The sequence below is a fragment of the Zalophus californianus genome, chromosome 13 (genome assembly GCF_009762305.2).
Source record: "Zalophus californianus isolate mZalCal1 chromosome 13, mZalCal1.pri.v2, whole genome shotgun sequence".
NCBI lineage: Eukaryota > Metazoa > Chordata > Mammalia > Carnivora > Otariidae > Zalophus > Zalophus californianus.
The window spans coordinates 10,289,170-10,301,824 of record NC_045607.1 but is presented as its reverse complement, the minus strand read 5'-3'; the positions used below and the strand labels follow the sequence as shown (position 1 = coordinate 10,301,824).

At 54.8% G+C, this 12,655-nt stretch overlaps 2 protein-coding genes across 2 annotated transcripts; one reads left to right on the top strand and one right to left on the bottom strand.

Moving 5' to 3' along the window:
• The first annotated feature begins 3,119 nt into the window (after nt 1–3,119).
• On the top strand, nt 3,120–7,651 carry WDR38 (WD repeat domain 38). Its single transcript, XM_027615218.1, is given in 12 exon segments — nt 3,120–3,188; nt 3,730–3,791; nt 3,793–3,848; nt 5,166–5,282; nt 5,359–5,456; nt 5,753–5,833; nt 6,089–6,220; nt 6,300–6,312; nt 6,315–6,402; nt 6,404–6,446; nt 7,165–7,212; nt 7,316–7,651. Coding segments are annotated over 12 exon segments (1,017 nt in total). The 3' UTR covers nt 7,526–7,651.
• A 36-nt stretch (nt 7,652–7,687) lies between these two features.
• RPL35 (ribosomal protein L35) lies at nt 7,688–12,207 on the bottom strand. Its single transcript, XM_027615220.2, has 4 exons — nt 12,079–12,207; nt 11,502–11,638; nt 10,009–10,090; nt 7,688–7,870 (listed from the first exon to the last, which is right to left on the bottom strand). Exons 1-4 carry the CDS (start codon nt 12,079–12,081, stop codon nt 7,721–7,723), a joined length of 372 nt encoding a protein of 123 aa, XP_027471021.1. The 5' UTR covers nt 12,082–12,207; the 3' UTR covers nt 7,688–7,720.
• Nucleotides 12,208–12,655: the final 448 nt, after the last annotated feature.

The window sequence follows — 12,655 nt, the reverse complement described above, 5'->3', positions numbered from 1 at the left end:
GCCCCCGCACACCGGGTTCTCTCTACATCATGAGGTAGCCCCGGGCTGTGGGCCACTTGGGTGAGCCTGACGAAGGGCATTCAGAGCTTCGTGTCTGGATTTTAGGCTTCTGGCTGTCACAGGCTCCCCCATTTCTTTGAGTGCTTACTGCACCCCAGGAGCCCTTGACGGCTCCATCTCACTGATTCCTTACAAGACAGACACTGTGAGCTCGCTCACTGTACAGCTGAGGAAACAAGGCACTGAGTGATCAGGTGACTTGCCCAATACACAGAGCTGGTTGTTGGCAGAACTTGGGTTTAACCCAGACTGGTGGCTCTAATGTCCCATCTCTGGGGCAGGAGCTCTGACTTAGTCTGGGGGGTGGGCAAGGGAAGGCACCCTGGGGAAGTGAAATTTGAGCTAGATCCCAAGGTAAGCATCAGGCCAAGAATGGGGAACCCCGTATGCCCAGGCCCAGGTGGGGAGTGAAGCTGTAGGGATGGGAAAAAGGGCCCTTGTAGTTGAGTTCAGGGAGCAAGGTGGGGGTGGGAGGGCAGGGGACAGGGATAACATGTGGAGAGGTGGACATGCTTTGGCTCCCGAGGCCCCTGGAATTCACGGTGTGTAGTTCCAGCCACAAACTCCAGTGTAAAGCAAAAAGGTTTTTTTTTTTTTTTCTAATTTTATTTTATTACGCTATGTTAGTCATCATACATTACATCATTAGTTTTTTATGTAAGCAAAGAGGTTTTAATCCTGGGGGCTGGCTCAAAGTAGAGCATGTGACTCTTGATCTTGGGGTTGTGAATAGTTTAAGCCCCACATTGGGCACAGAGCTTACTTAAAAAAAGGGTGGCTCAGTTGGTTAAGTGACTGCTTTCAGCTCAGATCATGATCCCAGGGTCCTGGGATCGATCCTCACAGCTTTTCCCTCTCCCTCTGCCCCTCCTCCCTGCTTATGCTCTCCTGCTCTCTCTCTCTCTGTCAAATAAATAAATAAAATCTTTTTTATTTATTTTTATTTTTTTAAATTTTATTTATTTATTTCAGAGAGAGAGAGAATGAGAGATAGAAAGCACGAGAGGGAAGAGGGTCAGAGGGAGAAGCAGACTCCCTGCTGAGCAGGAAGCCCGATGTGGGGACTCGATCCCGGGACTCCAGGATCATGACCTGAGCCGAAGGCAGTCGCTTAACCAACTGAGCCACCCAGGCACCCAATAAAATCTTTTTTAAAAGTTTTTTTTTTTTTTTTTTTTAAGAGAGAGCGTGCCAGCGGGGGAGGGGAGGGGCAGGCAGAGGGAGAGGGAGAGAATCTTAAACAGGCCCCATGCCCAGCATGGAGCCAGACATAGGGCCTCTCACAACCGTGAGATCATAACCTGAGCTGAAATCAAGAGTCAGATGCTTAACTGACTGAGCTACCCAGGCGCCCCCCAAAAAAGATTTTAACCCCAGCTCTACCTCTACCAGCTGAGTAGTCCCTAGGCCTGGTGGGACAAGGTCTTTTCAAAGGGCTCTGGGAGTGATGGGCTGGGCTAGGTTAGGTGGTTCTGGGCCCTCCAGGTAGAGCAGGAACAACCAATTGGCTGGGGAAATGCCAGATGGGGCATGGACCTGGGGAAGGGGGGAAGGGTTTGCTTGTGCAGAGGGAGGGGAGAGGGCCTGGGGAGCCAGACAGTAATGGGGAGCTGTGTATGCACCCATGTCTGGGGATGAGGTGGTGGCCTTATAGGCCCAACTCAGACGGGTCCTTGAGGAGCCAACTCAGTGACCTGGGCCCTTCTGGAGTTAGGATGGGGGTGGGGCTGCCTCAAAGCCACCATTGTTGCCCCATCTCCCGCCTGACTGTCTGGGACCTAAAATAGAGCAAGAGCACAGTGGATTTCGTGAGAAGAGTCTGGCCAAGAGGTCTGGGGCTGGGGGGGGGAGGGGGAGGGGGTGAGTCACGGGTGGAAACCCTTGAGTTGGAAGCTCCCAAAGCCCAGCTGCCCCACCCCCACCCCCAGGGAGCCTGGAATCCACTGGACAGTGGCAGGGAGGGTGTCTCTGTTCCATCCCTGTCCCATTGTGGGGAAGGGACTGGGTCCTGGCCCCAGCTCTACCATAGAGGTGCTGGATGACTGGGCCAAATCTGCCCCCTCAGAACCTCAGTTTCCCAGATGTACCAGGAGTTACGGATCTAGGTATCTGCTTGAAGGCCCCTGGAATTCATGGCAGATGGTCCTAATACAGGCCCACAAAGTCAGACAGACATGGGCTAAGTCCCAGTTCCTTTCCTATTGCCTGAGTGACCTTGGGCAAGTCCCCCACCTTTGTAGGGCTTCCGTTCCCTCATCTGTAAAATGAACATTGAAACCAAGTCCTGTTCTTGCCTGGATTCAGCTTCAACTATCCAACAAGGAACCTGACAGCTCCTGGGGCCTCCTCCCACCACCTCCACATCCTCCACATCCTCAGATGCCACATTTTGTGCTGCCAGGATAACAAGTGACCCCACTTTCTAATGCCCTGTGCTTTACACACACTACCTCTGGTTCCCCCACATTCTGCAGGGCAGAGCTGGGTTTCAGTTCCAGCCCCCTCCATTGGAGCTGTTCAGCCTCAGAACTGGGCACTCCAGGAGGAAAGAGGTCTTGGCCCCAGGGTGGGCTCTCCTGGGCACCTACCATGTGCCAGGCCTTGCTCTTGGCTCAAGCCTGCAGTCCCGGGGGGCAGGGATGAACCACCCCATTGTGCACATGGGGAAACTGGTTCCTCTCAAAGGGGTCTGGGAGCCCTCCGCAAACCGCTCGCCTCTGTGCGCCGGTTGGGGCAGGCGCGGTGTGTGGGGCTGGGGTGCCCTCTAGCGGCCGCCGTGATCCGGCTCGCGGCTGCTGGGCGAGGAAGTCCCTAATTCGGGCCGCGGGTGGTTCTGCCCGCCGCGGCCCCACCCCCCAGGAGCTGAGAACCATCTCTCCCAACCTGTCCTCTTGGCTTCCCGGAGACCCCACGGCGGCTGCGCGCCCCGCCCCGACTGCCACGGAGACCGGTTGTACACAACTTCCTCCATCCCCTCTACCCTGTCCCAAGTGAGGGCCCGCGGGCCGGCCCAGCGCCCGCCTACGAGAGAGCCCACCGGGCCGGGCGGCCCGGGGCCCATGAACAGCGGGGCCCCAGGGCCGCTGGCCGTGAGGAGAGTGAAATTCTTCGGCCGGCACCGCGGGGAGGTGAGGTCCAGCAGGGCTCTGCCGACTCTAGGCTCCTGGCGTTGGGTCTAGAGTGGTTCCTGATTCTGCCTGGTATTCTCTGGCCCCCAGCTCCAGAATGGACTACAGATTCTAAGCTCTGGTTCTAGACGGCTCAAACTCCTGGTTGACTAGTGTTCTTTTGACCTTGGCTTTAAAGTGAACCCCGGGGCTTAGAGTAGATCTTGAACTCTTAGTTCTAGGCTCCAGCTCTAGAATGGGCTCTTGGCTGTGGGGTGCCAGGCTCTGCTTCTAGAGAAGGCTCCAGGCTCTACCTTCAGTGAGGCCTCTGAGCTTCAGGCTCAGGTTTTACAGGATTCCAGAGAGGGCTCCAAGTTCTTGCCTCAGACTGCAAGAGTGGTTCCTGCATTCTGGGCTCTGGTTGTAGAGGGAGGCCTGAAGTCCAAGCTCCCACCCAGGGATCCTGGGCAGTGTTTAGGGCTAGCCTGGAGTCTGGGGTCAGGGTTGAGCAGAGAGGTATTTCTTGCCCCAGGATGGAACTACTTTCGTGCTCTCCTTCCAGGTCAACTCCTCCACCTTCTCTCCGGATGGCCAGAGGCTGCTGACAGCCTCTGAGGATGGCTGTTTATGGCTGGGAGACCCAGAGCGGGCGGCTGCTGTGGAGGCTGACTGGCCATGCAGGCGGGGCTCCTCAGGCTGGATGTGGACACGGAGGCCCGTGGTTCTGTCTGGCATTCTGCAGAGCCTATCACAGTGACCTCTGACATCTGGGCTGGGCACCTGGACAAGACAGCCTGGGCAGGGCTGGAGCAGGAGGGCAAGGACACAGGACCTGTCCCTGGGGCCTCTGACTCCGACATACCTGGACTCAAATCCTACTACTTTGTTTTTTGTTGTTTTTAATTTTTCAAATAATCTCTACACCCAACATGGGGCTCGAGCTCATGACCCTGAGATCAAGAGTAGCATGCTCTACTGATGGAGGCAGCTGGGTGCCCCAATCCAACTACTGTTTTAAAGTATACATATTTACCATCGTAACCATTTTTTTTTTAAAGATTTATTTATTTATTTTGAGAGAGTGAGAATGAGAGAGAGAGAGAGAGTACATGAGAGGGGGCAGGGTTAGAGGGAGAAGCAGGCTCCTCGCTGAGCAGGGAGCCCGATGTGGGACTCGATCCCGGGACTCCAGGATCATGACCTGAGCCGAAGGCAGTCGCTTAACCAACTGAGCCACCCAGGCGCCCTCGTAACCATTTTTTAAATGCAGTTCAATAGTGTTAAGTATGTTCATTATGCAACTTGTCTCCAGGACTCTTCATCTTGCAAAATGTAAACTCTATACCCATTAAACTCCCCCATTCCTCCCTTGCCCCAGCCCCTGGCAACCACCATTCTTTCTGTCTCAATGAATTTACTCTAAGTACCTTGTCTAAGTATAATCATACAGTATTCCTTTTTGTGACTTATTTCACTTAGCATAATGTCCCTTACGGTTTATCTGTTTAGCCACTTTTTTGACTGTGATCGTAAGTCATGTCACCTGAGCGAGCCTCTATTTCCCTTCTCTTTAGAATAAGGGATAGTTGCTACCCTATGGGACGAGATAAGGCAAGCCAAGTGCCTAGCACCCAGTAAGGACTCAGTAGATGTAACTACTATAATTGAGACAAAATTCTGGTAATCACAGGGCAGACTGACTAATGCTATTAATATGGGAAGTCCAGTGCTGGGACGCTGAACCCAGGGTGAGCTCTCAAAGAAGTTTCTGTGAGGCGCCTGCATTCACTTTTGGTGCTGATTTTATAAATGGGCAAATCAGGGTTGGGTGTTCTAGGCCAAGCCACGGAAGCTCGGCTTGCCAGGTGGCTGGATGGTTGGAAGGGAGTGAGGAGAGGGAAGGGAGGTGCTAAGGCTGGAGAAATTAGCAGGGGCCGGTCAGCAAGGGCCAGAAGGGGAGGGCAGCACCCCGTTCCCTGACTACAGCTGCTTCCCCAGGCCCTAGGCAGTTCTGCCACTTCTCCCCTGATGGCCGCCTTTTTGCCACCACCTCCCATGACTGTACTACCCGGCTGTGGGATGTAGCAGAAGCTAAGTGTCTGCGTGTCCTCAAGGGTAAGTGGGATGGGACGGGAGCCAAGCAGCCAGTGTCCCCTTCCACCTTGCCCTGCCTCCAACCCGGTCTCTGCAGGTTACCAGCAGAGTGTGGAGATGGCCAGCTTCAGCCCTGACGGAAAGCAGCTGGCATCAGGTGGCTGGAACAGGCAGGTGACGCTCTGGGAGGTGCAGGTGTGTGGGAGGGTGGCCAGAGCGGAACCTGGGACCCAGAGGAGATACACCCCACCCCCGACAGTGGCCCCAGAAAGGTCATTCCATCTTCCCCACAGCCCACACCCACAGCTGGCAATCCATCTGCCAATGAGGTCCCCCCGGCCTGGACTGTCCTCTCCCGTCAAGGTCTCTGGCGTCTCCCCAGACCCTGTGTCACATTACCCAGGCAGCCCACAAGGAGGGCCTGATCTGACCCATCTGAGGCCTAGAACCTGGTGCCCTCCAAATCCAAAGCTCAGGGCTCTCTCCTGTAGTCCGGGCAGATGCTGCACCACTTGGGAGGGCACCGAGACTCCATCTAGAGCAGTGACTTCGCACCCAGCTCAAACTCCCTGGTGAGCCACACCACCTGTGCCCGACCCTACCTCAAGGAACCTGGAGCCCACAGTCACTTTCCTACTTGGGGCTGAGCCGTGGTTAAAATTCCAGACCTTGACTGGGTGACTCTTCTCTTCTGAGTCTGTCCCCTCATCTATAAGCTGGGAAATTCAGCAGGGTCCAGAATGCCTGCTTTCTTGGAGTCTGGCCAGCTAGGAACCACAACGGTGGGCATGGGCTGGCTGGTTCATGCTCACGGCAGATGTCTGCAGGCCACTGGCTCCTGGGACTCCACTATCTGCATCTGGGACCTGCGGATGGGGACGCCAGCGACCTTCCACCAAGAGCTGGAGGGCCACAGTGGCAACATCAGCTGCCTGTGCTACTCGGCATCTGGCCTCCTGGTGAGCTGGGTTGCCCTGGGTTCTAGGCTGGCCCCCTGCTGGCTCCAGACCCATGGGCTTAGAGCTGTCTGCTGTCCAGGCTTCTGGCTCCTGGGTAAGACTATCCACATTTGGAAGCCCTCTACCAGAAGCCTGCTTGTTCAGCTCAAGGGCCATGTTACCTGGGTGAAGAGCATTGCTTTCTCCCGATGGGTCACAGCTGGCCAGTGCCGGCTACTCCCACATGGTAAACCCACCCCACCAGGCCCATCCTCCTGGCAAACTCCTATCCCCACACTTTCCTTTAGCAGAGCCCTCTGCAGTCTAGAAATGTCCACATCCTATCTGCCCTAAATAGGAGGGTGCCATGGGCAGAACCCAGGTGCCAACCACTTCTGTAACTAGTGCGTGGCACTAAGCTCTGTGCTGGCCCAAGCGGCATTGACACTTTTTAATTTTTATTTTGTAAAGATTTTGAAAGCATGCACACAAGAGAACACGAGCTAACAGGAGGGTGCAGAGAGAGAAGGAGACTCCCCACTGAGCAGGAAGCCCAACGTGTGGCTCAATCCCAGGATCCCGGGACCATGACCTGAGCCAAGGGCTGACGTTTTAACACACCGAGCCACTCAGGTCCCTCCTTTTTTTTCAAGTGTGCATGGGAGCAGGGCTCGAACTCATGACCCTGAGCCCAAACCAAGAATCAGAGGCTTAACCAACTGCACCACCCAGGTACCCCTGGCATTGACATTTTAAGACTCATCATAGCTTCAGGGAAAAGGAAATTGCACTACACTGAGTTTTTGCATCAGATATTCTGCTGAGCATGTTAAACATACCTCATAGACAACAAAACCCAGGCCAAGGGGTTAAGAGGTTGGCTAGGACTCACCCCAAAGTGATTTTAAGGATGCCAGACTTGTGGGGTGAGGTCTCCCCACCCTTCTGCTTGTTTTTATTTCCAGGTCAAAGTCTGGGACTGCAACACAGGAAAATGCATTGAGACCCTGAAGGTAAGGCCTGTGGGCATAGCACCCAAGGGTGTAGTAAAAGGCCTGCCAGGGGAGGCTGGGGACAGGCAGGACATGCACCCCAAAAGTGAAATGCTTTCAGCAGGGAGTCCTGGATGTGGCCCATGCCTGCGCCTTCATCCCAGATGGGAAACTCTTAGTGTCTGGAGCTGCTGACCAGGCAAGATGCCAAAGTCCACTGCTCGATCAGATCACCCGGAGCCTCTCGGATATATCACCACCACAATGGTTCTCAGATCTCAAGCCCGTCTCTCCCTGCCCAGAGCCCATGCAACCTGGCGGAATGAACTCATGAAAGGACAGTGAGGGCACTTCCACATCACAGCCCCCAAACCAACCACAACAGAGAACCCACCAGATCCCCGTGGCCAGGACTGTCACGGCCCCACACCAGGGTACAGCAGCCCACCTCTCCAGCTCGGTCAGTCGAAACGCCCGCAAAGACAAAGCAACACCAGCCAGTTTGTCTGTGTTTTATTGACGCCAGTGCTCAGGCTTTGACCGCGTACTTCCGCAGCGGGTAGAGCCGCTCCTTCCGCTGCTGCTTCTTGGTCTTCAGGTTCTCCTCATGCTTGTTCAGCCGGCGGCGCATGGCACGTGTCTTCTTGGGTCGCAGATCCAGGGGCTTGTACTTCTTACCCTGGGTGACGGGAGAGCAGGGGGTGTCTGAGCACCAGGGTTTAGGAGCTACTGTGGCAGCAAAGGAAGCCCCAGAGGCTGGAACCGAGCTGCTGGGGGGCATGGGGAGGATGCCGGAAGCCACCGAAGGAGGCCACGGGGGTGCGCAGGTTACTCTGTAGACCTGAGTGTGAGGAGGTGTAGTACACCCAGCCCAGCAGGGGACTAAGGCCCTGTGGGGGGAGCTGCCCTAGTGATGAATCAGACTTGGTCCCTGCTCAAGGAGCCCCCAGCCCAGTGCGAAAGACTGAACAAGCTAACAAGTGGCCCATCACTGGTGGGAGGAAAGAGATTAAGAAGGCTTCACCTAATGACTGGCAATAGCCTGGAAAGCAAGCAACTTGGTGAACACCACTTCCAAGGGGGGGAAAACAGCATACACAAAAGCCCCGAAGGATGGCAGCTCAGGTGCTTTCTGGAAACTGCCAACAGCTCAGAGGCGGAGGCACAGGACTGGGGTGAGCTAAGTGGGGTAACAGTGTCAGGGCAGAGAGCTGCCGAAACCAGCCATGCAGATGGGAGTAAGCGCTAAGGTGGGGGCTCGGAAGCACGAGTCTTCACCCACCCACATCCCAGTTACCTGCAGCACAGGCCAGGGCCTCGTCCATTTCAGCCCGACTAAGCCCTCAGGGCTCGGCTGTCTGCCAGAGGAGGCACTAGCCACACACGCGGTCACCATTAAAAACCCAGGCCTTCAACCACCATAGCCACCATGTGGCCCGAGGTCACTGTACCGGATGGCGCAGACAGAGCACTTAGAGCACTAGAGAAAGTCTATCGGACAGAACTACCACAGAGGCAGAGGACAGAACTACCACAGTGCCTCTTCCAGAGGCACTGGAAGAAGACAATTCTTCCTGACGACCACCTCTATGGTCCCCCCAGAGCCTGATCAAAGAGTTTCAAGCCCAATTCTCAGAAAGACGCTCCCACACACAAATGTACACACATCCAGGGATGGCGTCACCCCCTCAACCCAACAGTACATGCTACTGTCCCCTGGGACAGCCAGCCCGGGCCCACCATGAGGGCTTTTTTGACAGGTCAAAGCCTCCAGCTATTCAAACGCTAACTGGGATGTTGATGTAAAGCCGTTTTGCGATATACTCAAAGCCCCTCATCAACTGACTTTAAGAGAGATCTCTTACTGGTTCTGCTTCACTACTTAAGCCCTGATAACGCCAGTATTAAGGGTAAGACCAAAAATGGTCGTAAAAATCCTAGGCCAAGGGGCCAAACACCTGTGGAATTCTCCCAGGAGCACTCAATCCACCCCTCCCTAAGACATGGTTTGGAACACAGACCCAATCACTCCATTCACTGTAGGTGACTCTGGGCAATTTAACCTCTCTACACCCTGAGGTTCCCATTCGAAAAATGAGAGTATCAGATGCTTGAAAGTGACTGACATAGTGCTGGTTAAGACAACTAAAACACTTAAAGTTAATTCTCACAGACGGCCCAAATTCACTCAGCTGGTGAGGATGAATTCAAAACCCAAGGCTCCAGCCAGACTCTCGCCACACTGTTGATTTCCAAAATGTATCAATCTGAAAGGTTTTATCTGTCAGCTAAAAAGCTAGCCATAATACATGTTTTTAATGGAAATGAAGAATTTAGGAAAGATGACTCCAAACACACAAGTTTCATATAAGGCTATTAAAGATGCAAAACCTCTGAAGAGTTTAAAATGTGAAAGATGTACAGCATTTAAAATTACTTAAAAAAATCATTGTTTTCATAAAAAAAGTTTATACTGATTCCTACAATAAAACCTCAGAGATTAATATTTTCAACTATTAAGGTATCAGTTATGATTAAGAAATTAAATATTTACTAAAGGAGCCTTGCAATAAGTTTTCTACATACCACATCATCTTTGCTTTCATTCTTAAAGACAGCTGCAGCCCTGAGGAAATATGGTCTGCGTGCCATGCTAGTGGTAAGATGCTGGTTAAGAAGCAAACCCACCTACAAGTTGGGAAGGCTCTGTAAAGCCCAGTCCCATGCACCCCAGCAGAAGCTCTTTTTCTGGCCAAGGGAGGGCTGGAACTTTGCTCCCTGCAGCCAAGCATCCTAACTCCCCTAGCCCAGGCTCACCTTGTAGAATTTCCTGAGGTTCTCTTTCTGCGTCTGGTTGATGACCGTGAGAACGCGGGCGATGGATTTGCGAACAACTCGGCTGCAAAAGAGAGAGCCATCAGTGAAGGTGGTGGAGCCCTACAATGCTGCCACCCCCTCAAAGACATCTTACTCAGGACCTGACCCAGATGTCATAAGGCAGGAGTATTCCCCACCAGCTCATCCGTATTCACCCAAGAGGTACCTAACCCAGTCCAGGAGGCAAGTGTTTTGGGGGTAAGGCCCAAAGACCCTAGGAGGTGGGCATCTCACAAGTAGGGACAGGGAAGGGCTTCTGAGAAGCTGAGCAGAAGTGGAGGGTAGATTAGGAAAGATCTTCCATCCCAGGCCATATAGCCTCAGAGCTGTGAAGACCTAACCGATGCCGACCTGAATGAGCTGTGGGAAATCATGCCACAAGCCGGGCGACCAAATTAAGGAGTCACAGGAGGGGCCGCTTGGGAGGGAGAAACAAGACGTTTGAGAAGTAGAAAGGCGATGGGGGGAAAGGATAAACCTAGGAATAGGCTGGGAATAAGTGATTTGAGTCATGTTGAATAGCAGGCAAGGTGGGGGAAATAGCTGGTAAACACGGTCTTGAGGATTCAGCATGCAACTTGTGTGTTCCCCAACTCATCCAACCCCCTCCCCGCACCAGAGGTTGGTTGTTGGGGGCCCATTTTATTTTCTAAAGATTTTATTTATTTGACAGAGAGAGACACAGAGAGAGAGGGAACACAAGCAGGGGGAGTGGGAGAGGGAGAAGCAGACTTCCTGTGGAGCAGGAAGCCCGATGCAGGGCTCGATCCCAGGACCCTGGGATCATGACCTGAGCCGAAGGCGGACACTTAACGAGAGCCACCCAGGCGCTCCCCCATTTCAGAGAAGAGCAAAACAAACAAAACCTCCTGGGTGGTGAGTCAGCACACCCATTAGGTACGATGTGGCAAAAGAGGAATGCGTGCCCAGTTCAATGGACTCCAAACCCATGTCCCTTTCACAAGTCCTGATGCTTGATACATGTAAATCAGTAAGTTAACTACAACTCAAGTGAGGGGTGGGAGAAAGGTACCCACCTACCAAGTGAGGGAAAAAAAATCAAGTGCTGGTGGGAGGTAGTAAAAAAGGGTCCAGTTGTACTTTTCAAGGCAGGGTGAAAAAGGGTCTTGAGGGACAACCCGTTCTTTCTCCGGTCAGAGAGAAGCTGAGCAAGGGCACTCCAGGCAAAAGGACAAAATGATCCAAGGCGAACAGGAGAAAAATCACACAGGGAGTGTCCCATGCGGCTGGGTGCAAGTACGGGGAGCCTAGAGAAGCTGGGTCAGGACGCGCATGACACTCCAACCCACGGGTCCGTTACATGGTCACTTAACCCAACGCTTCCTTCAGCCAACTTCGAAAACCCACAAATGCTTCCGATGCACTGGTGTCCCCCACACCAGAGAACCGGAATTCAGCCGCCGCTCACTCACATCTTGGAGAGCTTGGAAGCCGCGCCGCCTGTCACTTTGGCGACGCGCAGCTGGGACAGCTCCACCTTCAGGTCTTCCAGCTGTTTAAGCAGCTCCTCTTTCTTCTTGCCGCGAAGGTCTCGAGCCTTAATCTTGGCCTGAGCGCAAGTACAGGTCGGGGTCAAACAGCCGGCAGGGCCGCCTCGTCCCGCCCAGCGGCCATCCTCCCCTCCACCCGCGGCGAGGCCAGCCCCAGGAGGGGCGCGCTGAGGGCCCGGATTCCCTCGCCTAGGCCGTGCCTGGGGCAGGGTAACCGAGGACATGGCGGGCCCGCCTTCGTCCAGGTCCGCCACGAGGCTGAGCCGCTACCGCCACTCCGCAGACGGGAAGACGGAGGCGCCGACAGCGCGGGATCACCTCTCCGGGCCCAAGCCAACAGGGGAGAGCGCGGGAGACCAGCGGTCGTGGCGCAAGGCCACTCCGCACGGCGCCTTACAGGCCCGGCTGGCAGAAGGGACCCCAGCGCCCACCTCGAGCTCCCCACCCCTGGCCCCGAGCCCCACAGAGCGCGGATGGCACCCGATTCCACCGCCCTCACCATGTCTGCACAATCTGCCGCTGCCGCCGCCGCCGCCGGAAAGAAGCCAAGGAAAGAGGAAGGGGCGGGCCTGACCTCCGCAACTACTGCCGGGTGGCGGCGGGCGCGGCCAATGGCCCCGCCGCGAGGGAGCCCTAGCCCCGCCCCCGACACCTCCACCCCCTCGCCTGGGGAGCGCCGTGGTTCGGCCCGTCTAGCCCCGCCCGGAAGAGCCGCGCACCCGCGATTGCTCCGGTCCGCCTCATCTCCTGAGCCGACCACTTGGTGAAACCGAGGCCCGGGTGACCGGCAGCTTACCGGAGATGGCACAGTGAGGCCTCGAATTCGTCCATCCTGTCATTTACTCGTTCATTCATGCATTCGGTAGACCTTGCAGGATGCCCAGTCCGCTGCTCTGAGCTGCGCGCCAGTGTCCTGGGGGTGGAAGGGATGGGGGCTGAGGATTTTCAGAGATGAATTAACACGGCTTCTACCTTGGAAGACTTTAAAATCCGAACTGGCGGGGAGAGGCAGGATCCGACAGCTATACTCCCAACTCCATAAACCGTTCTAGTGGAGGCAGCATGTGGCGCGAGAA

What these genes read in the sequence shown, in the direction of transcription:
- RPL35 (XM_027615220.2), bottom strand. An exon ending in GCTTCCAAGCTCTCCAAGAT is followed by an intron (nt 10,091 to 11,501) that starts GTGAGTGAGCGG and finishes TCTCTTTTGCAG; the next exon opens with CCGAGTTGTTCGCAAATCCA. An exon ending in ACCTCAGGAAATTCTACAAG is followed by an intron (nt 7,871 to 10,008) that starts GTGAGCCTGGGC and finishes CCCGTCACCCAG; the next exon opens with GGTAAGAAGTACAAGCCCCT.